At 39.0% G+C, this 26,817-nt stretch overlaps 1 protein-coding gene across 12 annotated transcripts in view; it reads left to right on the forward strand.

Annotated features, from left to right (window-relative positions):
* Positions 1-26,817, forward strand: part of frmd4a (FERM domain containing 4A) — a 117,798-nt gene that overhangs the window by 84,692 nt on the left and 6,289 nt on the right. For 10 of the 12 annotated variants that reach the window (XM_055041731.1, XM_055041740.1, XM_055041690.1 and 7 more), the window contains 19 exons: positions 739-831; positions 4,866-4,950; positions 7,429-7,485; positions 8,299-8,321; positions 12,326-12,409; positions 12,500-12,565; positions 12,651-12,708; positions 12,819-12,905; positions 17,826-17,901; positions 18,690-18,832; positions 19,436-19,577; positions 21,071-21,204; positions 21,314-21,436; positions 22,506-22,737; positions 23,106-23,162; positions 23,244-23,481; positions 24,231-24,389; positions 24,478-24,801; positions 24,894-25,471. In XM_055041731.1, coding sequence (XP_054897706.1) covers positions 739-831; positions 4,866-4,950; positions 7,429-7,485; positions 8,299-8,321; positions 12,326-12,409; positions 12,500-12,565; positions 12,651-12,708; positions 12,819-12,905; positions 17,826-17,901; positions 18,690-18,832; positions 19,436-19,577; positions 21,071-21,204; positions 21,314-21,436; positions 22,506-22,737; positions 23,106-23,162; positions 23,244-23,481; positions 24,231-24,389; positions 24,478-24,801; positions 24,894-25,471 — 2,759 coding nt within the window. Of the gene's footprint in view, positions 1-738; positions 832-4,865; positions 4,951-7,428; positions 7,486-8,298; positions 8,322-12,325; positions 12,410-12,499; positions 12,566-12,650; positions 12,709-12,818; positions 12,906-17,825; positions 17,903-18,689; positions 18,833-19,435; positions 19,578-21,070; positions 21,205-21,313; positions 21,437-22,505; positions 22,738-23,105; positions 23,163-23,243; positions 23,482-24,230; positions 24,390-24,477; positions 24,802-24,893; positions 25,472-26,817 lie in introns of all 12 variants that reach the window. The other 2 variants (XM_055041707.1, XM_055041682.1) reach the window with 1 other exon arrangement.

Here is a 26,817-nt window from a genome sequence, read left to right on the forward strand (position 1 = left end):
CAAGACATGTCAGGTTGCAACTTGTTGGCTTTATTTTACATGTTAAGAAACTTGCATTCTTCAATTAGAACTTTCCAGAAGAAAGGCAAAGTTTTTACCATGTATAAAATTGCTATATGTATATAACACTGATCATTTTAGGTGATGAATTGCTGTAAGATAAGTTTGTAAATAAGTTCCTGTTTGCCATTCTTGTTAAAATTCTTAAAGCACAACGTGTTGGGAAAATGGTCAATATTGTCTTGTTCAAGTATTTATGAGCGTCTCGAAAGGTTGTGGACTTAAAGCAATGACTTTAAGCACAACAATTTAGTTTAATATGTTTAATCAGCTAATTACAATCCCATGTGTTTTGCATGGAAATTTAAACATTGTGAAGAAATGTTAGGTGATTGCTTTAACTGTAGGTTTTTTTTGTTTGTTTTTTTTAAGTCAGAAGGAGCTCAGTGAAGGAGGCTAAAGAAAATATTTATGTTCTAAAAATATTTGTCTGTTGCTCACCTTACTGCTGAATAACCTGGAGAATTATTGGCAGTCCATTCGTATGATTTGTTTGTATCTGCATTGAAAATAAAATTATTTTAAAAAATATTCATATGGCTAGATAATGAGTTGGTCTCTCATTACCATACAACAGTAGACTGCAAATTGTAATAAAACCATGATATTTAGTTTTATTACAATTTGATGGAAGAACGCCTGTAATTAATGGCATTGAGTGGCTGTTTTTGTCTTCAGGGGCCACTTCAGTTGGCTTCAGCTGGACCGGCGGGTATTAGAGCATGAATTCCCTAAAAAGTCTGGTCCAATTGTTCTCTACTTCTGTGTCAGGTGAGTCTTTCTTTCATCTTCTAATTAGCCCTGTGGAAAAAGGAGAGAAGACTGTGTGTGTTAGCATATGTGTGCGTTTGTGCATGCACATACAGTAGATTCATGAATAGTAGGAACGGATTAATAAAATTAGTTATGAAATAGCTTTGACCTCGGTGCTTAACTCCCGCCACAGGGTCTCTCAGCCAATCATGAGCCTCTTAAACCTCATCAGTGTGCTTTGCATGGTAATCTTATGCAAATTGCCTTGTGGAACCAATAATACTTTAAAAGAAGGCAAAAATGTGAAGTATAGGAAATTATCAAATGGATTTTATGATTAGACATAGATAAAGGCAGTTTTTAAATTATTTAGCTCAGATAATATCAGCCAAAATCAATGTTTTTCAGGCATGAATAAGCTTTTTAAGGTCATGCAATAAGATCTCAGTTAAACATTCTAAAACTCTCATTATTATTTTTTGTTGTTGTTTAGACGTAGACTTACTGGTGTGCTTTGGATCCTTGTCCTGTGGCAAAACCCAGGTGTGCTTAAGCTTAAGACCACAAACTGAAGGGCGGATAGTCTATTTCAAAATTTTCTCACCTCTCCGAGGAAGATTCACCACTAATCTGTTTTCTCTATTTTTGGACAACCCTGACTTTGGCTTTCTAGAATCTCAAAGCTTTCAAAAAAGTTTTGTGTCCCCCAGACTGATGATGTTTTCTTTTCCATCTTTAGATGGGGACTGGTTTATTGAATTTTAGCCCAGTTGCTAGAGAAGTTTTTTTTTTTTTTTATAATCTTCAGGTGACGCACTTAACAGCTCTGGGTATGACTGGAGAAGGTGAACTTAGCTGTGTGGTTAATCAGTCATTTTATAAGTACATTGGGAAAAGGAAAACCTGAATAAATCTGGTAGGGGGCATTACTCTCTCACAGTGCTCCATCTAACAGTGGCATGGAAAAAAATCTTGGCACATTACTCTCCAGTTGAAAACCAAGGTGTTATTTACTTTCTGTGATGTTGTGTGCATTTTGTTTATTAACTATATTGTATTTTTTTCCAGTACAATATTTAAAACAAGAACAGAGAAATGTTGATTGAAATACAATCACAAACTGATTATCCTGGACAATCCTAAAAGTGAAACTGTCCTGGTATAACATATATTTCAGAGATCCAACCCAAATAGTAGTCTTTGTTAAACACATTCATAGTAGCCTGATGCATATTAACGACCTTGAACAGTGTTATTGTCTAGATATTTCCAGGATGACATTTACAATACAGCTAATGACACAATGAACCTGCTGTGGACCATAGATCCATTTTCTGCACATGCTCATATTTAGAGAACAATGGCTTTAGCACACAATGCAACTGCGATAAATGTGCAGATTTCATTGATAACTGCTGACTGGAGACCATGTCTGCATCAAATGTCAGGCACTGAATTGTTTTAACCAACCAAGTGTGTATGTGGTGTTGGATGAGGGTCTCTCTTTGTGTATTTACATAGACTAATAGGTGTTTGAGGTTGGGGTGGGGAGGCTATGAACTTTGACTCCATTTTGAGGCTGCGTTCCCTATTCCTCTCCCAACACAGTTCAAGCCAGTCGCTAACCTCAATCTCTGAAAATGTCACACTGGGTGAAACCTCTTTCAAATACTTCCCAGCCACATTTTTTAAATTCATTCAGTGGCTATGCACACTCCAGAGATTGTTTGAAAAGCAATCATCCCAAATGTTAGACCTTTATCTATTATCAGTCCCACCATAAAGTCCAGTGGGCACAATTTTCTGGAATTTGTGTCTTTTTCTGTGCCTGAACGTTACACACTTTGCATTCTTACGTGGTATTTATGGTTTGTTTGCTGTAGCTTTATGTTGTTTTTCTCTTTGAAGAACCTTGAATAATGCGTTACAACAACATTTAGTTTCCCTATGGGATAGCACAACTTTTCTTTATTTAATAGAAATAAATGTGCAGCATGCCTACCTCAGGAGGTGATCTTGTTGTGCCACTCATTTGCACTGTGGCTTTAATTAAATGTTCACACAGAATATTGACGAAGCTCCTCTCATTCGCTCTTGCTGCTCAATAAGTAAAGCAATTCAAACCCTCAACTATTGATGTCCCCTGAAACCCTTCACACTCATTCACATCTACCCACTGATTCAAATGTACTTTCAGCAATATGCGCTTAGTTCTCATTATACACACCTATCTCACACACAGTTCTCTTCTTGGGAGGTTGGGAGGATCACCATCAATTAAGTTTAGATGTTGGTAATTCTGAAACATGATTGTTCTTTAATCTTAAACAAGTCAGTGGAGCTTTCACTATATGTTTAAGGTCTTTGTCCTGCTGAAGAGGGAACCTTCACCCAGTCCTAAATCTTTTGAAGCCTGTAGCAGGTTTTCCCCTAGGATTGGCCTGCATTTAGTTCCATATATTTTCCCATAAATTCAAACAAACTTCAATGCCCCTATTGAGAAAAATCATTCCTGTGGCATAATGCTGCTACTGCTGACTTGTCATGGGTCAAAACACGCAACCCATCTCGTTCCATTCAGTTTGCAGTAAATATTTGGCAAAATTAGAAATACTGCATCACAAAAGATGCATTGAATGAGCTGCTCTTAACATTCAAAATTATGTTGAAGTTACCGGTATATTGGCAGCACAAATGAGCGCAAGGGAAATGCAACAATCATGATTCCCATGTTTGTTTCCATGCTGGGCCTGTGCTCTGTCCCGCCCCCATCATTTCTGTCCAGTGGGAGCAATGATTAGCACCCTCGTGGCTTTGTTTACAAGCTATAGTTCCCTTGCAAAAAAACACAATGTGAAAGCAAACTGCACCAAACTAAAAAAAAGTCTACTTTATGTCCAGACTGTCCTGAATGTGAATACACTCTTACACTCTTGTGTTTGTTATGTCAAATTTTATGAAAGATTTCAACAATTTTCTTTCAATAAGCCATTCTTTTATAATGCCAAATTTAAAAGTTTTTCTCTGGTTTTGAAGTTGCTGTTTATTCACTAATGTTCCCTAACAAATGTCTTAATCCTTCACAGAACCCCTGTGTTTGTACTAAATTACACTCAGAGGGATAACATTTACTGGTTAGGTGTCTCTTTAAAAGCATTTGGTTGCACTGGAATTTATTCAAGAGTGTAACAATAATTGTGAGCTCAATACAAATGCAAACTAAATTCTACCTTTAAATATTCAAAAACTATGTAATGTTTGCTCTGTCGCATACAATTTCAACATAATTCACTGATGGTTGTATGTGCCAAAATATGAACACGTTTAATGTATGAAGGCTTTTGCTGTGTGTGATTTCCATAGAGTACAAATTTATGCCTGAGAGAGTTGATCATTCAAAGAACAAAAACATGTGAAAGAGCATGTGAGAGCATCTGTGGTGCACAGAATCTTTTTGATACATTTCCACTTGAGTAGCTAACAATGTGTAACCTCCCAGTGCACCACCCTTGTTCCCCTCTGGGTTTGGATGCATTCATGAGCTAAATTTAGTCTGCATTATTATGTTAGTACCCTGCTCACCGATCTGCTAGAAGTAGGTTACTGTGCTTCGCTCTCCAGTGTTGCTGAGAGTGTGTGTTTTTGTACTGGATCACTCCTGGTGCTGCACAGCGGTAGACATAATATGCACATTTAAAGTCTATCAGCGTATGTGAGTGCAGGTGTCTGCATATTCAGATTGTGGGAATGTGCCGACCATAACAGGCTAATAGTGGATTACTGCCAACCAACATGGTGAGAGGGATACTTAGTGTAAAACGAGAGTGAAGAGATGCGTTTTCTACTGCTTTAGCTCTTGGTATGGTGTGCCTCCCTCTGGTCATTTTAATTGTTGCACTCTATTGCAATTGAATTTAAAAGCCTAAGCATTTTTGTTTTGTATTATTTTTTAGAACTAAAAAAACAAGACAACGAAACTGTGGGATGTTATTCATCAACTTCACTGACATGCTTCAGAGTTTTCATGTTCAACTTTCTTTCTGTGCTTTTAGGTTTTACATTGAAAGTATTTCCTACCTGAAGGATAATGCAACAATTGAGCTATTCTTTCTTAATGCAAAGTCCATCATATACAAGGTAAACACTTTACATTGTTTTAATTTTATGTTTGAAATGTCATTGACATAATATGTGGATGTGTTTATATGAGTGAGCCAAATCCTATGTATTTAAGGTGTCATTAAAAAGTTTTTGTGTGTTCATCACTGAGATGGCAACACAGACCATGTGAATGTGGTCTGCCATTTTGTTAAATATCCTTTAGCAAGTTGCAGAGAAGCCACACACTTTCTGTATCTGTCAACCTTCATGTGTGTCTTCATGTTTTGTGAAACCTACAAATATTACGACTCACTTTATATGCGAGTAGCAGCGCAGACTTCGGAAAATCTGTTTAAAATACAAATTGATATCGTTAATTCATGGCTTCTAAAAAGCAAGTTTTGTTCTTTAATCATTCCATCCTGAAAAGAACGATTCAAATTTATGAGCAGATTTTTTATTTTTGGAAAACTTTGCATGCATTAATGTTGGACTGCAATTGTAAAACCAAAATTTTATTTGACTTAAAATGATTTTAGTCTTAGAAGTGGCACAAAGGATGTTTTCAGGTGAAGCTTTGATGGTGACATAGTATTTTGGAGGCATGTTTTCTTTTAGTCTCATTTTTGACCTAAATGATGAGATGCCACATGAGGAAAGTTTGGCTTTTCATCCTGCACGCTGTGTTCATCAAGCAGAGAATATGAACTGTTTGCTTCAGCTGTTGGCCATCACGCTGTGTGCTGCTCCACATTCAAGCAACTAACGAATGACTTGACACATTTACTGCCATATGGCACTGCTGCAGCACATTTATTCAGGCTTAGCAAATGCCAGTTGAAAATATATACTTGGGCTAACTGTGACAAAGAGTTACAAAGGTAGAAACTGCTGAAAACAATTAGCAAATAAATTGCTGCTGAATGTACCATGTGAATGTGGTCTGCCAAGACACCACTTCATTCATTGACAGTTGTGTCTAGCAGTCGTGTATTTTGTCCAGAAGAGGGCATACGTGGTTTCAAGAAGTTATTACTTACTTAATTCAAAAAAAGAAATTCGTAATAGATTCCTTATTGTCAGAGTGATATAATGTGTTCCTGTCACATGTCAGTTTTTTATTATTATTAGAATCGTGCATAAGACCAATTAAACAGAAATCTTTTTTAATACAGAAAAAAAACTAGATTTAGTCTGCATTATTATGTTAGTACCCATGTTAGTACTTTCCTAATCATCACTGACTGTGGAAATGTCACACTGGAGCTTGGTTTGTTGCTCTACACTTCCGCCAGATTATGGGTTCTTAATTTCCAAATAAAAAGGGCAAAATATACTTATAAATGCAAAGAGAACTTTGAACTATCGAGCTGCAGTTGATTTATTTTCCTCCTTAGAACAGCTAAGGTCTTATGTCTGATTCAAGATTGCTTTATTAGAAGGAGTGTGAGTTTTTTTGAACTTGTTATTGATCCACCCAAACTATTGAATAAAGTTTGCTTTAAAATCCATTCAAACTTCCAATTATCCCTGTTACTGTCCAGCTTCTTCTACCACATTTTTTATTTCACTCAACTCTCCAATAACCTGCTTGGATGCAGCAGTCTGTAGAACGTGCTTCCTTAGTAGTAAACATTTGTGGCTTACCCACTTTGCGGAGGATATTTGTGATTTTCTGCTGGACAACTTTTAACCAGCTGTCTTCATAATGTGTCGATGGCAACATAAAATTTCTGTATTTAAGTAGGTTTTTGGTTTTACAAAACACAGTAAATATTTTAGATTTTATTTTTGTGGTTTTCTTTAACTGTTTGATGTTAATAGCTGTAAAGTAGGAGCAGTTAGTTGTGCAGCATGCCCCACATGTATACAAAGCTGAGCAACAGCTTTGTTGCTTCCAGGTTCAGCGAAATATTTTGATTATTAAAAACTGTAGTATTCTAACATACAGTTATCATTTTCTGCTTAGTTTTGACCATGGCAACATTTTGTTTCACCATAAATAAATAATTTCTAGCCACTCTGGGTGGTACCAATCTCTGTGGGGATTTCTCATTCTTGTATTTCATCAAAACTCTCTGAACTTCAAACCAATTAAGATGTGGATTGTAAAGCAGCATTCCTGGCATGTCTGACCCACTACTCGCTTCCTGTTGACCCTTATCCCTTTGTCCAGCTTTGTGTACAGAGAAGGTGTCTCACACATTGTTGGTAAAAATGCTAACTAACCACAGACGGACACATTCTTCTACACTTGTACCTCTTTCTTACCTTTTGGTCTGATTAGCATGTTGTTTGTTGATGTGTTTTTTCAGGGGACACTTTCAAATAATGGCCATTTTACTTCTCCTCTCATCTCTAACTGCACAGATTAGAAAGCGAGAAAAATGTAGCTTGTAAAGCAAAGAGAATTTTACCACTTATCGTGAATGCCAAAGTTTGCAATTTAGCTGCTTTTTATCTGTCAAACAATGTGTTACTCAACACTTCTGATTTAATCTTCTATTTTTGCAGGAGCTCATTGAAGTGGACAGTGAGGTGGTCTTTGAATTAGCCTCCTACATCCTTCAAGTAAGATTTTGTTTTTTGTATGAGTTGATGCTGTATGTATTTGTATGAATTTCCACCATGATACTTATTTGTTTGGTTCTTTGCTTAACCCACACAGTAATTGTTGTAGTTGAGATATTTTATGGGATGTTGGATGAACATGAAACGGTTCTATTATAAGTAAAGCATTTGTTTCCAATTCAAAATGTCTGACCTTTCATAATCTGCTAGTTTCATAATTAACAGATAGAACCCAAATTATCTAATGTGGTTACCGTTCAGTTTTTATTGTGTGTGAGAGGGCGTTCAAACTGTCTTGCCTGTAAGTTCATTTTCTTCCCACTAAATCTTTGATGTCATTTAAACGTTGCATTTTTTTGTTGCTAAATATTACTCCATATGAAATATGCAAAGCTGGCATTAAATATTTTTTCCACTAAATACATTTTATGATGATTGGTAAAGTTACACTCAGGTTCTGTCTGTGATGTCAAAACTCTTCTTCCTCCATCCTTCTCTCTTTCTTGTCCCTCCTTCAGAGTAGGTCAGTCCATTAACTGTGATTATGCAAGGTCATGTTACACAGCCTGGACTGAATGGTTTATATCTCTGTGTGTTTGAGCGGCTGTGTGCAGGTGCAGATGTACAGTATCGGGTATCTCTTCCGCAGAGCTTCAAAGGTTCCCCTCTTAATGGATGTTTAATGTTCCCCCTTTAGTCCAGAAGTGTGCCTTTTATTACTCATTCACTTCTACAAACAGAACATAAACAGAATTTATGGTTATTGTTCAGTTATAATTCATATGTTTCTAACCTGCTTATTTTGTTCCACAGGAAGCAAAGGGAGATTTCAGCAGGTAAGCTCCACTGCTTGAACAAAATCCACTTTGCATACCCAAACTACTTTTTTTACCCTTTTAGTTTTTATTAAGAGAGACTGGGCGCTGAATACATTAAAACCCCTAAAACTAAACAGTGTTTATAATAATTTCCCTGCAGTTGTAATGTCTGACTTTAAAAGTATGTGCAACAAAATAAATCTTCTTTGGTGTGCTTTAACTGGTCATTGTGTAAAGAATGGGTCAAAGCGTTTGACTCTCTGTGTGGTGAACATGAAAGCAGAAGCCAACATGACTGTAGGGATGATGAGTTCGGCTGTTGCTCTGCTCCTCCTGTTGTGTTTTCATCACTCCTCAAGTGATTCACATCCGATGCAACTCATTTTCTTCTCAAATAAGGTAGTTAAACCTTTATTCCACCAGGTGAAACATCAAGAGTAATTTCTTATTTACAATGTTAGCCTGAAATGTTAGCCAATGTTAGCCTCTTGCAGGAGAAGAGAGGGGGAAAGGACAATAACAACATTTACATTAATACAATGATTTTACACTTGATTCACTAATTGCTGGGTTTCAGACATGTGACCCAGATGATGTGCGAAATTCAGATGAAGAGCCGGAAGTGGATTTCTCCAGTTCAAAACAAAGCAAAATTGATTGCAACAGTACGCTAATGCCCGAAATAGGCAAGTCATCTCCAAAAAATTACACATATATTTAGGATATGATCCATATTATCTTTCAAGACTTCTCTTGTGATATTGAAGATTTTACCCACATCGAGTCAATCCATATAACTATCTATCTGGTGCTGCAGACCTCATATTATATGGGCCAGAAGAAAGTTTTCAAAAGCCTAGAGTATCCATTTAGTTTGAAGTTAGGTCAAGCATTTAGGATCAAAAGAAGCATGAATTGACTGTCAACTTGTTTCTGCTGGGTGAGTAGGGAATTGTGCTATTTTAAGTAATTAGCCTATGATAACGATGCTTCCGCTAACAACAAACTAACCCATGTTATTTCCATGAGCTTGGATCTGATGGTAAATCATTTATTTACCTTCTGTAAATCCAAATTCATGCTGGATGAATGTTGAGTCGTAGGACACTGGAGCGAATCGGTAAAGATAATATTTGATCTTAGAAGCGACCATAAAGTGGATCCTCCTGTCACCCTAAATATACAGCATCCCTGATTCCTGCTTTGTTGTGGTGCTGATAACCGCAGTTACTCCTGTGAAAGAAGAAGATACACTGAGTATCCTACATAAGGCTGAAATGTAACACTCTGGAGACATTCTTTTGATTCTTCCTCTTTACTCACCCCCTCTTCCCACACACACAAATATTACCTTCCAAAGGTCCTTAAACTGTGTCCTTTGCAAAGCTGTACATTATCACATTTTTGTATTATATTCATTATGTTACAATATCCAAATATGTCTGAGATATTCTATTTCTTTTTGCTGTAAAAGGGCCAAACTATATATTTCTTGGAACTGTAAGAATATCTTTATTGACCGTTTTCTTAGTCATGGTTATCTGCATATTGCAGTAGACTTCTAAAAAAAAAGAAACCTGGCGTGGCGTTCTTTGCAAAAATATTCCTGTCCCTTCAGGTTTTTCAGATTTACTGGTCATAACTACAGACATCAAGGCATTTCATAGGAACTTTGTGTAATAAAAAAAATTCCAAATCCATACTGATTTGTGATGGTATTGTGGGGTAATTTGGGTTAATATGTCTTATAAATTCACAATTTTATTAGTGGTTTGAGCAAAGCAAATTGGGAACAAGTTCAGAGGGTATGAGTTTCTTTTCAAGGCATTGTACCTGGTAATTAGCAACACAAGCAGATATGAACAAAAGCAGACACAGCTGTTTTCACACATCGAAGAACAGACAGACTGGGCGGATGGGATCTTTTCCAGTGCCTTAGCTCATAGGTTATCATGTTCCTGGGGCTTTTCCCAATCTTCTGGGGTCTTTGGTGGAGGCTGGAGTGAGGCCTGGGGATTAGAGTTGAGCATTAAGACTTTTGCCACTGGAGGTCTGAAAACTGAATCTGGGGCCAAGTGCTTGTAGTTTTCTGCATGGCTCTGTGTCTCATTTACTCTATCTGCATCCTAGTCTGTTCCAGCTCATTCCCTGATCATTTTTATCCCCACTTATCTTTACTTATCGTTTAATTTTACATCTGTATTTCTATTTCTGTTGCTCTTTTTCTTCCAGCAGCTGTTTAGACTTAGACCACACCCAGTGCTTAAAATAGTGCACATTTCTTGGCCATCGGCACTTATTCCTCTTTTTTGACTGGATGCAGTTCTTGTACTCATTTTCACCCATGTTTAAAACAATTGAATATATATGACAAATTTTGTATTCCTAATTTGGTGTTTGTATCTGTTAACATTTACGGGATCGAACGTGCGGTTCGATCTCGTGAGGGGAGCTATTACTTTTGTTGGCATTTCGAGTAACCGTGGCGACATGATTAACAAAAACAACGAGCCAAATTCAAGTCAAAACAAAAGACTAACTGACACAAAACAGAGTCAGTTTCACTCAAAATAGACAGAATTTTGTCTCTCCCTCTGAGCTGCTCTATAGAACTGCAGAGATGGCAGAATGTCAGAATTACAAACATGGAACAACTGCTCATTGCATCTCTGAATAGCGCTGTTTGTTATATCTTACATGCATAACATCTAGTGGTGGCAAAAGCAACAAAAAAATCTAATGTGCTCTGGGCTTAAGATGGAGTAAATGCACACATATTCATGACATACTTTGATTCAATTCATAAATTTCAGTACTGAAAAATTTGGTTTACACCAGGCGAGTCTCTCTAACCTGAGAATGTGAACCAGTACTGGGCTGATTCTGTGCCTTCAAATAATTGTAACAATGCTCCTGTGGAAGATTCATAACTTATAACTTATAAGTCTGAAACAGGAAGAGGTTTGAAAATACAGTCTTGTGTGCTACACTCAAGAGAGAGATTCATTTGATACATCAAAGAGTGATGTCATCACTGCTGATGTCATTGTTACCATTGAAGCTGAACATTTTAATGGTGCGTTCACATCAAACACGTTTTGAGAGTCAAGCGATTCTGGTTTATATTCAAGGTCTATGTGGGGTGTTGAATGCGCTAGATGTGTCAAACACTCCAACGCTCGAAGCGCGCCGCAATAGCCCTTGACGTGCCTCTACATGGACTGAATGCAAAACCAGATGCGCCTGATGCTCTAAACGCATTTAGTGTTAACACACCATTATATGCCACATTAGGTCGGTGCTTTTCAATTCCAGTGCTCAGGCAGGCAATTTTAAATTAAGCTTAATTAAAATTTCAAAATAAAAGACTACACAATTGTTACATCAGGTAATTGCTATTTTGGGCATTTTATAATTGATTTAACCCAATCACTGTTACTCATAGGATTAGTTTGGACATTTAAAATGAAGCTTACTGAAAATTTCAAACATTAGCCCTTTGGCTAATTTAACCATGCACACACACTCTCACACAAATTAACCTAACAGGCATCTTTTTTGACTGTGGGAGGAAGCCAGAGTACCTGGAGAGAACCCACGCATGCACAGGGAGAACATGCATCCATGCATCCAGCCAGCCAGCCAGCTAGCTATACTAGCTATACTTAGCTTTGGTACACCTTTTATCTTAAATAAGTTATTTGCTATTTCTCTTACTTGTTAGCCATGTTTAGTGTATTGAATGGAGTAAGTCAATTACACACAATATGCTAGTGATGGTCCACATGCTGCTGACAGAATTCACATTAAAATGAACATATTTGTAAAATTAGCATAACATTACTAACATGGTTCAAGTCCATGTTGATCAATTATTTATTTATTTATTTATTTGCTAAGCTTAGCATTAATGCTAATTTTTATACGAGAATGCTGGGTCCAAACCACCGGGCACACTTTGGCAGGCCCCGGTTAAATTTCTTCAGGAATTTTCTAATTTTAAATATATTTTTCTGTTGCAGTGATGATGCAACCCGGTCTGATTTGAAAAAGCTCCCTGCTCTGCCCACTCAAGCTCTGAAGGAGCACCCATCTCTGGCTTATTGGTGAGAATCGGTTCAGCAAATCATCATGCAGACTTATTTACTATCTGTCACTGTAATAATTCCGTTTTCTTCTATTGCTCTCTCCTACAGTGAAGACCGGGTAATAGAGCATTACAAGAAGCTCAGTGGGCAGTCTCGAGGACAGGCTATTGTAAAGTGAGTATGTTTATGCATCTCTGGTTTTGTTTATGTCCTGCATGGTATGTTTTTCGTTACATATCTGTCTTTCTGCTCCTTGCAGTTATATGAGCATTGTGGAATCTCTGCCCACATATGGAGTGCATTACTATGCTGTAAAGGTACAGTTTTACTATGCTGCCTTGACTTTTTTTCTCACACATGCACTGCACAGATTTTAGTTTCCTTGGAGCCTGCAAACATATCTGGAAAGTTTCGCTGTGTTTTTCAGGACAAACAGGGGATCCCATGGTGGCTGGGTTTGAGCTATAAAGGCATCTTTCAATATGACTACCAGGATAAAGTCAAACCAAGGAAGGTGAGATTGTGCTTTTCTGAAGAAAACTAGTATAAGTGGGATAATGTTATTCATAGCATATGTTCTTTTGTAGTCATTCATTTTGATTAAATTGCTCTTTCTTTAGCAAATAAATGGCTTTAAAAGGAAATGTATTTTCTCAGTTTTTGCATCCTAAGAAATACCTCCTTGTGATGCCTTATTTCATTGTCTGAAATTAATTTTTATATATTAATTTGTCCATCCATTCAGTGTTTGGTCCATTCTTCTAATTTAAAATACCAGCTTTGGTTATGAAAAACATGTAAGAATCTTGTCTCAAGCATGTTGTTTTCCCTTTTGTCAATTTTTCCAGTTTGTGAGTCAGGACAATGTGATTGTGTACAGAAGTAGCAGGGATGACAGCTGTCTGGACACTCTGGTCTTTAACTGAGACATCCTGTCCTCAACTTATTTCTGCCTTTCTGAGGAAGCCTTCCTTCTATCAGTTTGTGTCTGGATGAAGTGACTACCAGTTTATTTTACCTTTAACTTGTGGTCCTGGCAAAGATCTTGAAATCTTGCATTCACTAGTGTTAAGCTCATTAACAAGTTTTGCAAACTTACTAGCCATCAAAAACTCACTAATACTAGACCTGATTATTTTGTTCATAAACACAGGCAGGAACTTGTTGATGCACATACACACAAGCACCAAACTAAAAGCTGAACTCACCATCCTGAAGACCATTTCCTGTCTGCTAAATGTTTCCTGTTTCCCTTTAACCAGCTTTGGACAATTGCAGTAGAAATTGTCTCTAAAGAATTTTGATGCAAGTTAAGTGTTAGATCATTGACATGATAGTGAATTTTATTCCTCTAATATTATGTCCAATTTACAGACACATTAACACCAAGCCCTGTTTTTTTGTTTGTTTGTTTGTTTTTTAACAGAAATCATTGCGTTCATCTTGTTCCAAAACAACACTGTAACATGAACATAAATGATCATTGCACAAGTATAGAAGGAGGACATTCCATCACAAGTGACTTATCAGATATTGTACAGCCATGTCAACAGTCATTGTGAGTCACTGGTCCATTAAGCTTCGGAACTGACATACACAAGCTTTCACAAGCAGAGACCGGGATATTCTGGGCCTCTTTACAGGACACTCTTCAGCATCACAAGTTCAGTAAAACCTCATTGAGAACATTTGCTTTAATCAAACAGTTAGTACCAGACTGTTTTACGTTCAGTTCTGAGGAGTGAAGGAGAGGGATATCATCAGCTGCTTATTTGTGTTAGATAGGTCATCACCATTGGAACCAGCATAAAGCAGATTTTCTGTTTTTAGTGTTCAGTACCAGTAACCACTGGTTCAGAAAGCAGCGAACTGACCCTCAGTGGTCAGCACTGAGGGTCAGGAAGGTGGAGTAAAATCTTTAATCACAATAAAATATACAGATTTAAAACATAGGATGTTTTTCTGTTTCAAAGAATAGTGAACTTCACTTTGTCTTGTATAAAAAGGGCACATAGAAGTCATGTTTGTAATTATTATTATTTTTTTTTTTTTTTACAAGAGGTGAGCCAGTTGTTTTAAATACACACCATCTACCACATCTATTTGAGTTGGGGGGGTTTACACAGCAAAGTATGTTTATGCTCAGGTTTACTGCATAATCACACACTGTTCTGATGCCTCATTAGAGTCTTGTGATTCCTGTAGGCAACAATTATAGTGTTTGCAAGTTGACTAAATACCTTTTAAAGACTTACTAAGACTAACCTGTGGGTACTGTCGGAAGGTCATCAGATGTTTCTGGTAAAACAGAGCAAACTGTGGTTCCATTTGTTGCATTTTTAAGTCCTTACCCCTGTTGCTTTTTGTCTTAGAACTGGATGTGTATTTGGTATATTTTATTAGGATTATATATCATAGATAAACACAAAGTGGTTCATAATTTTGAAGTGGAAAAAAGTAATACATTTTTTTTTATCAGAATTAATAAGAATATGCAAAATGAGCCATGGATTTTAATTGAGCTCTTTTCAGTCTTTTCAGCCCTAACTAAAATTCAGAGCATTCAAAAAGCACTTAGCTTGTAAGTTGAACCCACCTATTTGTAATTTAAAGAGATTCACGTTCCAACAGGGCACTTCAGAACGCCTCAGAATACAACACAAGCTGTAATGATGCTGTTAAGTTCAAATACTTTTGCAAGGCGTCATACTCTCTTTTGTGTGTCAGAGGATGTAGAGCATGCTGCCTTTTAAACTGTATACTTTATGGGGGAAGAGGTGGATTGTTTTAAGTTGTAATTTATGTAAAGCCAAATTAATACATTAATAAAAGGAAATACCTTAAGATTGATGTGAAGCTCCTTGCCGGCGTCTGGATGCCATACATCCAGACGCCGTTTTGTGTATGGCTGTATCCCCACCCATACACAAAACCATTGTCTTCCTCGCGCACAGGTCCAAGTCCAAAAAAGAATAATGTGTTATGTCACTGTAGCTGTCCTGACCTACGTTGTTTAAATGTTCTATTCTTCTGTAATCTCTAGGGAGTCTGCTACACCAGGGAAAGGCATTTGCACTCTATCAGAATTGACCTTTACATCTGTGATAGATGTGAGTTTGGTTGTGCTGACATTATTATGAGACAGGCGAGGGTCTGTACACTTGAGCGCTCTGTTCAGTGGTGAATCATGACCAGTCATTTCCTCTGCTTGTGTGTTTGTACCATTGTGTAGCAGTAGTCTGCAGCCAAGAGGAAGAGGGTCGGTAGCGTGTGCACATGTACATGTACCACTCTTATAACACAACCACCCAGTGGCTTACATTAAACTTACATTAAAGGAACAGCATGATAATAAACACTGCAGTATTTTGAAAGGTTGAAGGAGCTATGATGACAAGTTGGCAGGTAGGGCAAGATTTCCAAGTCCTGCTATGTTCACAGACACTTCAGAACAACAAACAACACCTGGAATTAAAAAAGAGACAAAAATATGTAATTTAATAGAAATGGTACATTTGATTATACTGTGCAGATTAATTGGCCATTTTATTTTTACTCAAAAGTCAAAATGTCCAAATCTGATGTTTAAATAGAAAACTATTTATTTGAAGTGAGAACTCTAAGAAAATCTCTCACAAACCCAAAATCTAAAAATTGTTTCATTTGGACATCTGACATTTTGAGGATTTAATTGATTCTCAATATCTGCTTCACATATAGCATACTAAATATGAATTATGTTAGTGAACGCATTCCTTTAGTATTTAATGAGATGGGCTATAGCAGCAGAATATCAGAATGACATTAAACTTACATTACATTGGGAACTACTCTGGTCACCTAAGAACAGGATATCATGACTACAATCCTTACTGAATTGCCAAAATTCAGCAATAGTTGATGTAGGTTTAATGAGTCTCAATTTCACCTGTAACATTTAGATCTCAGGGTCAGCATGTGATGTGTGCATGAATTTATTAACAGTAAATAAAACATGGTTAAATAAAAATTGTTTTTGGGTGGTAGTAGTTAAAAATACTTCAATTTCACTCTGAAGTTTTAGATTCAATGTATTTGAACTATCTTTTGTCGGTTTGTGTGTATGAACCGTGTATCATTGTTGGTTAGTCTTGTGCACTGTAAATGGTTGATATAAACATTTGTTTTGAGTACCACTAACTGCAATGCAAGTACCAGAATGATTAGAGCCACAACTCCAGAAGACCTATCTAATCTCCACAGCTCCGGCCCATTTCTAACTAACGCACCCACACAAGCTGAATCTGCCCTGCCTGCTATTTTTAGCACCACGCTACATTAGCACTTCACACTCCACTGAAAGCCTAAGGTGTGGCAGGGGTTTTGAAAAGGCAGCTGATTGGATTTTTTTTTTTTCTCCCCTTCGGACATTTGTATCCTCATAGATGCTCAGCCATTGAAATTACGGATAATTGTCTTTTTCGTGCATTACTTTAGCAAATCACATTTCCTTCTGTTTATTGTTTATGAAGACTCCTAATAAATACTGATAAAGAGTTTTCCCTGATATCTTTCACACAGATATCAGGGAATCCGTTGCTTCTTCTCTAAATCCTTGTATCTCAGAAAATCCTCCTCCATTTACTTTCTCTATTAAGAAGAATTATACCCAGAGTTCTAACTAACAAAGCAATAGCACTTCTATCACCAGGCCCACAGAAAGCCCCACTCCTACTTTTCTAGCATACACAAACCTCACAGCCGCTACACCAACCCGTTGTTACACACACACCTCCCAACTGCAGCCTGGAGCTGAACACAGAGTCCCTGAGGGAGAGAGGAGGGGTCATGAGGAGGGGATAAACTCCCTTTCTCATTTTTAAACCCTCCCAGCAAAACTCCAGGAGAGGAGGAAACTTAACTTTACTCACTTTCTCTGCACAAATACACACACATGGCTCCAGATGGTGAACACACACCACCTCAAGTCTCTCTTTTCCTCTTACGCTTGGAAGGACTGAACCTACACACTTGCTTCAGAGCTTGTCTTTAGGGAAGCTTTTCTACACAGCTGGCTTGGACTTTATTTCACAGAGAAGCAAATGGTTCATGAAGGAGACGGAAGAGGATTTAAAAAAAAAAGAAAAGTCAAGACTCCTTCCTCTCACACTGTCTTACTTCAGAGTGAAGTCATCCAGTGCTGGGAGCCTTTGTGGAAAGACCGCCTGGTCTGGACCTGATCATAGACCTCCAGATTTGAGGTTTCCTCTCTCCTAACAGCTCCTTTCTTATCAGCTTTTCTTTTTCTCCCTGCTTCTTTGATTCATTTGCATGTTCCTGCCAAACAAAAAGAAGCATTCTGGGAAAGAGATGGGGCCAAAGGCTGTGAGGATTTAATGTGAAGCACATTTTCTCTGAGCTCTTCTAAAAGCTGTCTGTTTTACCTAAACCTCAGGTGTTTCAATGGCGTCAACTGGAGAACCTTTACTTCAGAGAGAAGAAGTTTTCAGTGGAAGTTCATGACCCCAGGAGGTAAATTTACATCACAAACTCAAGCACTGAAAGAACTTTATTGATTTGTGTTTTCTTTTGAGATTTTAGACTGTCATTGAGTCATCACAATCCATTTTGTTGATCTTATGTTTAGTAAAACATGCTAATTTAAATGATACAAGTTTCCTAAGTTGTGGACACCTTCCCATGCTTTTTACTTTAACTTAATAGTCAGACATATGGGGATATGCAGAGATCCAAAGTATATTCTGTGTGGAGCAGAAAAACAGAGGTTGGAGTCGAATTTAGTAAAAGTAGTAAAATTTGTCTTGGCAGCACAGCAGACGTTGGGGATGTCATGGTGGAGCAGATTGATAGTCGGAGTCTTCAACATGTGTTCACACACAAAAACACACACAAAGTAAAGTACTGATAGATTGAAGGAGAAGGAGAGATGGATGGAGTACAGCTCTTTGTAGAGGAAGTGACATCTCCTGTGTTTGTTTAACATGGCTGTATATATATAGAGTGTTGTTCTGCAGACAGAAAGGGAGGGAATGAGTGAAAAAGAGACAGACGGGGTGAAACTGGGAGCAGCGGTGTGTTCTTTAAAGGAAGCTGTCATTAGAGCGAGCTGGTCTGCTGCAGATGTGCGTTTAAAAAAAGTCTGAGTAAACAATTTGGGACATTGTGTGTGGCTTTTCTAAAATAAAGAACATCTTTATCGTTATCATTCGTTAGTCTTAGAAGCAGCAGGAGCCTCTAGAGCAGTCGAGCAATCTTTTGTTTTCAGTGTATATAAGGAGGCCTTTTGTCCGCTCTTACTGTAGGGCGTCGGTAACCAGAAGGACGTTTGGACACAGCGGCATCGCCGTGCATACCTGGTACGCCTGTCCAGCTCTCATAAAGTCCATCTGGGCCATGGCCATCAGCCAGCATCAGTTCTACCTGGACCGCAAGCAAAGCAAGGTTAGTTTCAAAGCAATAAGTCAGAGAATGCCGTCATCTAACAAGTTTGATTCTCAAGAAACAATGCTAAATTTACTTTAATCTAAAAACTGAATTTTTCATAGATACAGTTATTTCTATTGATCTGCACTGTTTCCTACTACATTTTCCTTCCACTAATCTTTCCAAAATTATGCTTGAATAAGGCTCATTGTAAAGTGTCTTTAACAACAACATTTTGTTTACACCTCCTTGGAAATTATTTGAAAAAAACCAGAGATAGTTTTTTTCTTTAGTTGCTATCCAGGATCAAATGTAATGACTAAATGTAATAGATAAAAGTCTTTATTGTCATTGTCACAGGAACAACAAAATTTTAAAAAGTGCCATCAGTCAGTGCATACACATAACAAACTATCTCACAATTTACACACAATGTAAAAACATACATAACAAACAGCTGATACACATCATACATGATGATTGATGGTTATTTTTGGATTGCATTTGTTTTGTTATTGCACAACATAATTATATGTTATTGATAATATGCTAAGTTATTGAAATGTAAGTATTTGTACACAATATGTTTTTGCAAATGTTCCTATTTTGTTATCTTTCCAGTCAAAGATCCATGCTGCACGCAGTCTGAGTGAGATCGCGATAGATCTTACAGAGACAGGAACTTTGAAGACATCCAAATTGGCCAACATGGGCAGCAAAGGCAAGATTATCAGTGGCAGCAGCGGCAGCCTGCTCTCCTCAGGTATGTGTATGTGTGCGTGTTTGGGTCTGAGTGTGTTGAGGAAAAATAAACCAAAAGGAGAAGATTTGACAAACACTGAAGGAGAATGATTAATACAAGGCTCTGTATGTGTTTGCATGCATTGGTAGAGGCAGTGAGAAGCTTTGGAAGGACAGAAGCAGCTGTCACTAGAAACAGAGTCCTCATTCTCTGATGAATGTTCTCACGCATATACTGTACAATCACCCCACCCTGTCTTTCAGTATGCATGGGATACCACTCCCACCCTCCATGTCAGATTCATCCTCCAGAGGCCCCTACCTCCTCTAAATTTAGGGGGTGAGAGAATGAAAGGGTGGCAGTTTGAGTACAAACTTAACGTTGCCTTTAAAACAATGCTTATCTGTGCTAAGCAAACAATGAATGGGACAGAAGGTTTGTTTTCCAACTAAAATTAGAGTTGAAAGGAAAACGCCCTATAGATCCCAGAAAGCCATTACTACGTAATGAGGAATTCAAGAACATCAAGTTATTTGTTTGGCTGCTAAAACGCCACCTTCACAGTCCTGGTAAAATTTGATTGATTATCAAACAAACACAGTGGACAAAATATTGACAATCTGTCAAGTTATTTGTAGTTATTCATGAAGTTCATTGTTTCTTTGCGTTTTGCATCCATTGAAAACAAACATGTTAACAAATAAACTGGACAGTATGTTGTAAGTTTAGTGATATTTCCACAGTTGCAGTCTTGACTGGTCTTGAAATAAAATCCCGAGTCCTCAGTGCCCGAGACCGAGACAAGAACGAGACCAAATGTGGTCGAGTCCGAGACGAGACCGAGACCATCAAAAAATGGTCTCAAGACCCAGACCAGTCTCAAGTACTTCAACACTGCTTTGTGTATAAAAACTGAATTTGGGTCATGCAAAACAACCATGTTCCAAACCACATACAAATGTACAAAATCAAGCCAAAGTGAACTGTGCATAGAGACAGTCACAGTGCACACAAATACAAAAGGTTCAGTTTTAGATCTGTGTACTCTGCAGTTGATTTGAACTTTGACCTTAAAAATTATGTACCTTATAACTATAAGATTCTATTTTTGCTTTGTAGTTTATTTGGACAAAACATTTTCTGTATTGGTCACGTCTGTTTTGTCTGAAAGGTCAGCCACACATTGAAACATATCAACGTCAGTGAGAAAGGAACAGGGTCCCTGTGTGTATGTTTGTGTTGTTTTCAACGTGGCATAGTACAAAGAAGGCTGGCACCATCTCCGGGTCTTGGCGAAGTGCGTCACTGACTTTGTCCTAAATTGCCCTTTTCTCTAAACACTCGCATGCTCACACAAACACAGCTCTAAAACTCAGCTCCCTTATCAAAACGTTCCATTCGCTTCCCTGTAAACATCCTGCAGGAGCAGCAGGTGCACACGCAGCCCTTCTCTCCCTTCCCCAAGCTCCCTTACAAGACCTCTCCTGATGTTTTGTGTTGTCTGCACCTTGCAGGCTCGCAGGAATCAGACAGTTCCCAAACTGCTAAGAAGGATATGCTGGCAGCTCTGAGGGCCAGGCAGGAAGCTCTGGAGGAAACGCTGCGACAGAGACTAGAGGAACTCAAGAGCATCTGTATCAGAGAAGCGGTATGAGAAAAATGGCCACAGATTTGGCAAATATTTTTGGAAACTTGAATACTTCCTGGAATTCCCTTTTTTTTTTTTTTTCAACTTTATTACTCTAATGTTTTTGCAGGAACTGACAGGGAAACTTCCAAAGGAATATCCTCTTGATCCCGGAGAGGAACCACCCACAGTGAGACGGAAGATTGGCACTGCCTTCAAACTGGACGAGCAAAAAATCTTACCAAAGGGCGAGGTAGTGGTCCGATTCCCAGTTCCCAGTTCTCCAGCGTTTCTTCTGTTTTGTCCCGATCCTCCTCTTACAAACAAGCATAAAAAATATAACAGATTATAAAGTTAGTTTTGTTTGTAGGAAAAGCTTACAACGTGATACACTTTGCACCTAGAAGAAGTTTAGCTTTTTATTTTGCTTTCTTTTTGTGCCACGGGTAGTTTTTCCAACAGAATACAGCTTCTAAATATAGTGTGGCTGCATTTTAACCACAGGAAGTGGTGATAGTAGGATTGTGTGCGTGCCTGATTGTGTGCGTGCCTGAATGTGTGTGTGTTTCACTGAGTTTGTGTTCTTTGAAAAGGATCCAGGGACACAGTATCACAAAAACCGCCTTCCAAGCAGAAAGATATGTCATAATTTTACACTAAGCACCTTAAACTGTGAATACACAGAAATAGAAGCTACTCCAGCGGTGCTGCAAGGTTGCTGTTGGTGAGAAGGATTCTTAAGAAAAGTTGTAGTCTAATATTAAGAGACCCAAAAGGTAATATATCATTATCCTGTCTCTGCTGAGGTAACTGAAATCATATGTGTGTGCTCTCACACTCCAGTTCAGGAGCAAGCTACTTTGAATCACAAGATGGCAATCCAATTTACCAGTCAGGGCTGTGCAACTCCGACTTTGCATGCACTATGTTTGTATTTGCATTTATCTACTCTTTTGAATATGTTTTCTTTATTCAACCTGCTCTGTTCTATAAATCCCACAGAGCTGCTGTGTAGGAGTGGATAGATTGATGCTGGGCTGTTTTTATTGGGGGACACTGGGTCTTAATAGAGTGGTGAGAGACTGTGCAACTACAGCATAGATAAATGATTTCCGCAGTGTGTTTTTACTGGCACAGATATCTCTCTGCGCTCTGCGTGTCTGACCGAATGTGTGACATGGGAGAATTAGTATGATTCGTGTCTGGACGCTCAGGCTTGTTGTTTTTGGATTTTTCATTTGTTTCTGTTGCTACAACATTGAGGGAATCCAGTACCTTTTTGATTCTTTTGTATAAAGTTTGCACTTGTGTGTTTATGCCAGGAGGAGGAGCTTGAGCGTTTGGAGCGGGAGTTTGCCATTCAGTCGCAGATTACAGAGGCGGCCAGGCGTCTCGCCAGCGATCCTCACGTGAGCAGCAAAAAGCTGAAGAAGCAGAGGAAAACTTCTTATCTGAATGCACTTAAGAAGCTCCAGGAAATCGAAAACTCTATCAATGAGTATCGGGTTCGCTCTGGCAAGAAGCCGACACAGAGGGCGTCACTTATCATAGAAGGTACTGATTTATCTGGAGATGTACCTTTCAGAGATTTCTTGTCTGTTTTCTGTTCTTGAACTTGTCTGAAAGAACTGTTTTTTTTCTACGTTTTGGATAAAAAGAATTAAACTGCTCCAACAGCAAAATGTAAAATAAAGTATTGATTGCTCTTCACACACCCCCTTTTTCTCAGTATGAAATAAATCCCGATTAAATAAAAATAATAAATTAGCAGTTCACAATCTAGCAAATGTCTTACTGAATCTCTGATTTTAGTCACATCACTTAAGTAGTATTACTTGTTTTATGTTCTGTCTCTTCTCTATAAGTAAAACACTCAACATATGCAGTATATATATATTTGTTTCTGTCTTTCTTTCCTGTAGAAGCCAATATATGTTCTGAAGACAGCTCACTATCTGATGCACTGGTCTTAGATGACGGTAAAACTTGACCTTTTCTTGACTGTTATACTTTATTACAATTATTATTAGAGTTGTGACCTCTCTTTTTTTTTATTTCAGATGATCCTCAAGTTACAGGTACCCCAACCTTCTCTCCTGTAGCGTCGCCTCATAAAGGCCTCCCTCCGCGTCCCCCCTCTCACAGCCGGCCTCCTCCCCCACAGTCCCTGGATGGACTGCGACACATGCACTACACTCGCTCTGACTATGATAAATCTCCCATCAAACCCAAAATGTGGAGTGAATCGTCACTGGATGAGCCTTACGAAAAAGTAAAGAAGCGCTCTTCTCACTCCAGGTATTCCAGCTCTTCTTTCTGTTTGATAAGGTTTGATAAAGTGTCCACACCCCTTGACTCTTGCTAGAATTTACTATTACATATTTGTGACATAGAAGGAAAAGCATCCATATTTTCAAGTTTTTAACAAGTAAAAAAAAAAAACTATGTATTGCAGTTAATAGTATTTGGACTTTTCATTCTGATAACTCGAAAAAAAAATCCAGCAAAAGTGGACAGAGCTAGATACACAGGAAGAAAATCTGTAAGGGTCTACAAAAGACTATAGTGTGAGGCAGCGATTCACCTTTCAGCTGGACATTGAGCCTAAATATGGTCTGGTTTAGACTAAACTAGATTCACATGTTAGAATTCACAGCTGCTCTCCATTCAGTTTGGCCAAGCTTGAGCTGTTAACCAATGAATAATAGACAAGAGCTTTGGTTTCCAGATGAAAATGCAAAAGACGTCAAACTGTAATTCCAGCAAAAATTGGTTCAACAAAGTTTTAACTCCAGGTTGGCAAAAAACTGATTCCAATTGCATGTGACACATCACTGTAGTTTTTGAAATAAATAATACTTTTTCTTTCATTTCACAATTATGTTCTGTCAGATTAAATCCCAATAAAATACATTAGGTTTGTGTTTGTGATGTCACTAAACATGCCTTTGGATGGGACTGAGTTGTGTATGTTAATTGTAAGCACCATTAAAGCAAACGGATGCAGACATCCGTGATATAAAATACCGTCTCTCCCTTCTGTTCAGTCACAGGCGTTTTCCAAGTTCTGGGAGTGCAGAAGCAGGGGGCAGTAACTCCCTTCAGAGCAGCCCGATCAGGAGCACACCTCACTGGAACTCTCAGTCCAGCATGCCGTCGACACCAGACCTGAGAACCAGAACTCCACACTATGTACATTCCACCAGGTCAGTCAGCATGAGTCTGAAACGCAGACAGAAAAACTCTGGACATTGAAAAGTCATTTGTGACCTTTTTTTGACCTTTGTTTCACAGGTCAGTGGACATCAGTCCCACCCGTCTGCACAGTCTCGCTCAGCACTTTAGGAACCGCAGCTCAAGCCTTGAGTCCCAGGGAAAACTGCTGGCGTCCGATCCCGATGCACATCCACACACCCTGGGCAGTCCTGACTTTTTCCTTGGCCCGGGACGAGGCTCTAATGGCTCCGACCCACTGGATGACTGTTCGTCCTGCACCAGCCAAAGCAGCTCAGAGCACTATTGCCCCTCTGGTGGACCCCCTGGCAGCAACCCCAACTACTCTACTCTGGGAGAGGACTCACCCTCCAAAGCCCGGCAGAGGCAACGGCAAAGGCACAGGTGAGGGCCAGGCCTTTAGTTTTTATGATTGTCTGTTCATTTGATCAAACTCTGTCTTAATTAAGGCAAATGTCAATATCTTTTCTCCACAGGTCTGCTGGTCAGTTGGGTTCCTCGAACTCGGGCTCTATGCCAAATCTGGCAGCTAAGAACGGCTCCGGTGGAGGTTCAGGTGGAGGTGGGATCGGAAGTGGGCATCATGGAGTTTACCTCCATAGTCAGAGCCAGCCCTCCTCCCAGTACCGCATCAAGGAGTACCCTCTGTATGTGGAGGGCAGCTCCAACGGCGTCATAGTGCGCAGCTTGGAGAGTGACCAGGAGGGTCACTACAGTGTGAAGGCCCAGTTTAAGACCTCCAGCTCCTACACAGCCGGCGGACTTTACAAGGAGGCCTGGGGTGGGGAGGAGGGAGGAGAGGGAAGTGGCCGACTCACGCCATCTCGATCTCAGATCGTACGGACTCCATCGTTAGGGAGAGAAGGTGGTGGAGGAGGGGGGAGGGCAGCGGTGTCCGAGGAGCTACGCTGTTGGTACCAGAGGTCATCAGGGAGCCTAAAAGAAAGAAGCCACTCACATTCAGGATCCACATCTTCTGAGACTGGGTCACAGCAAGGCACTCTGGGACATGGACGGGGGAGTAGAGTTGGATCACTCGCCAAGGGCTCACCAGGTATGCTTTCAATTATTTTTATTAAACTCTGTTGTATCAGTGTTGACAGACCACCAGCTGTTTCCTATTACAGAAAAAGGGTATTCAGTTTTATTCAGTCTTGTTAAGGACAAGTAAACATGACATGGTATATGATAAAGACTGATTGACCAATTATGACTTGTTTCCTATTGTTCTTCTACAATTTAAAAAGCGATTTAGAGTTAGAATAAATTTATTTTAATTTGCTTTATGGGTGACTGCATTTTACATTTCAACAGACGAAGGTCACTTTCTCCATTATCTTCCTGGAGCGGATCACGGTGGTAGCAGCCAGAGCAGGGAAACCCAGACTTCCCTCTTCCCAGTCACTTGAGCCAGATCCTCATGAGGAATCCCAAGGCATTCCCAAGTCAGCCGAGAAACACAGTCCCTCCATCTGTGTCCAATTGTCCCTGGGATTCCTCTGGATCTCCCTGTGGTGCCTGGAACGCCTCACCAGGGAGGCATGCAGGAGGCATCCTATCCAGATTGCCCAAGTCACCTCAACTGGCTCTTCTTGATGTGGAGGAACATTGGCTTGACTCTGAGTCCTTCCATGAGCTTATCAGTCTATTTCTCAAACAGCTCGGACACCCTGTGCAAGAGACTCATTTCAGCCGCTTTTATCCTCAGCCTCATTTTTTCGGTTACAACCTGAAGCTCTTGTCCATAGATGAGGGTAGAAACGTACATCTACCGGTAGATCAAGAGCTTCACATTTTGGCTCAGCATCACTGTAGGAGCCGCAATCTGCCAATTGATCTCTCACCCCGTTCTTCCCCTCATTCATGAATAAGACCTAGATATGTGAACTCCTCTATTTGAGGCAGGACCTCTTCCCCAATGCAAAGAAGGCTGCCTGTCATTTTCTGGCTCAACACCTTGGTCTTGAATTTGGGAGGCACTGATCCTCACCCTGGCTGCTTCGCACTCAACTGTGAAATGCTCCACTGAATGCAGAAAAGATGAACATTTAACGAGTAAACTATGAAATTAAAAAATATTTGAACAGTTAGACTTTGAAGCTGTGACACTGTTGGGATGACACAGGAAAGCAAAGAAGTAGAAATCTCGGGTTATTGAAACTTCCCTTGAGAATCATTGACAGCAGGGGCAAAGTGAAAACCAGCATGGAAGAATTATGTTTTGGACAGAAAATAAAATGTAAAATGCATACTTGCAATTTAACAATTATAAACTTCCAAAGTATATCGACATTTGTATATTATCTCTAATTTTAATCTGGTTTTAAAACTTGTCTTATTGTTTAGTCTGCGTATTTCAAATTAAAGAGGAAACTTTATCAGGTGCAGTGTTAATTAAGG

Source organism: Poeciliopsis prolifica, unplaced genomic scaffold (genome assembly GCF_027474105.1).
Source record: "Poeciliopsis prolifica strain line A6 unplaced genomic scaffold, Auburn_PproV2 SCAFFOLD001, whole genome shotgun sequence".
Classification (NCBI taxonomy): Eukaryota; Metazoa; Chordata; class Actinopteri; order Cyprinodontiformes; family Poeciliidae; genus Poeciliopsis; species Poeciliopsis prolifica.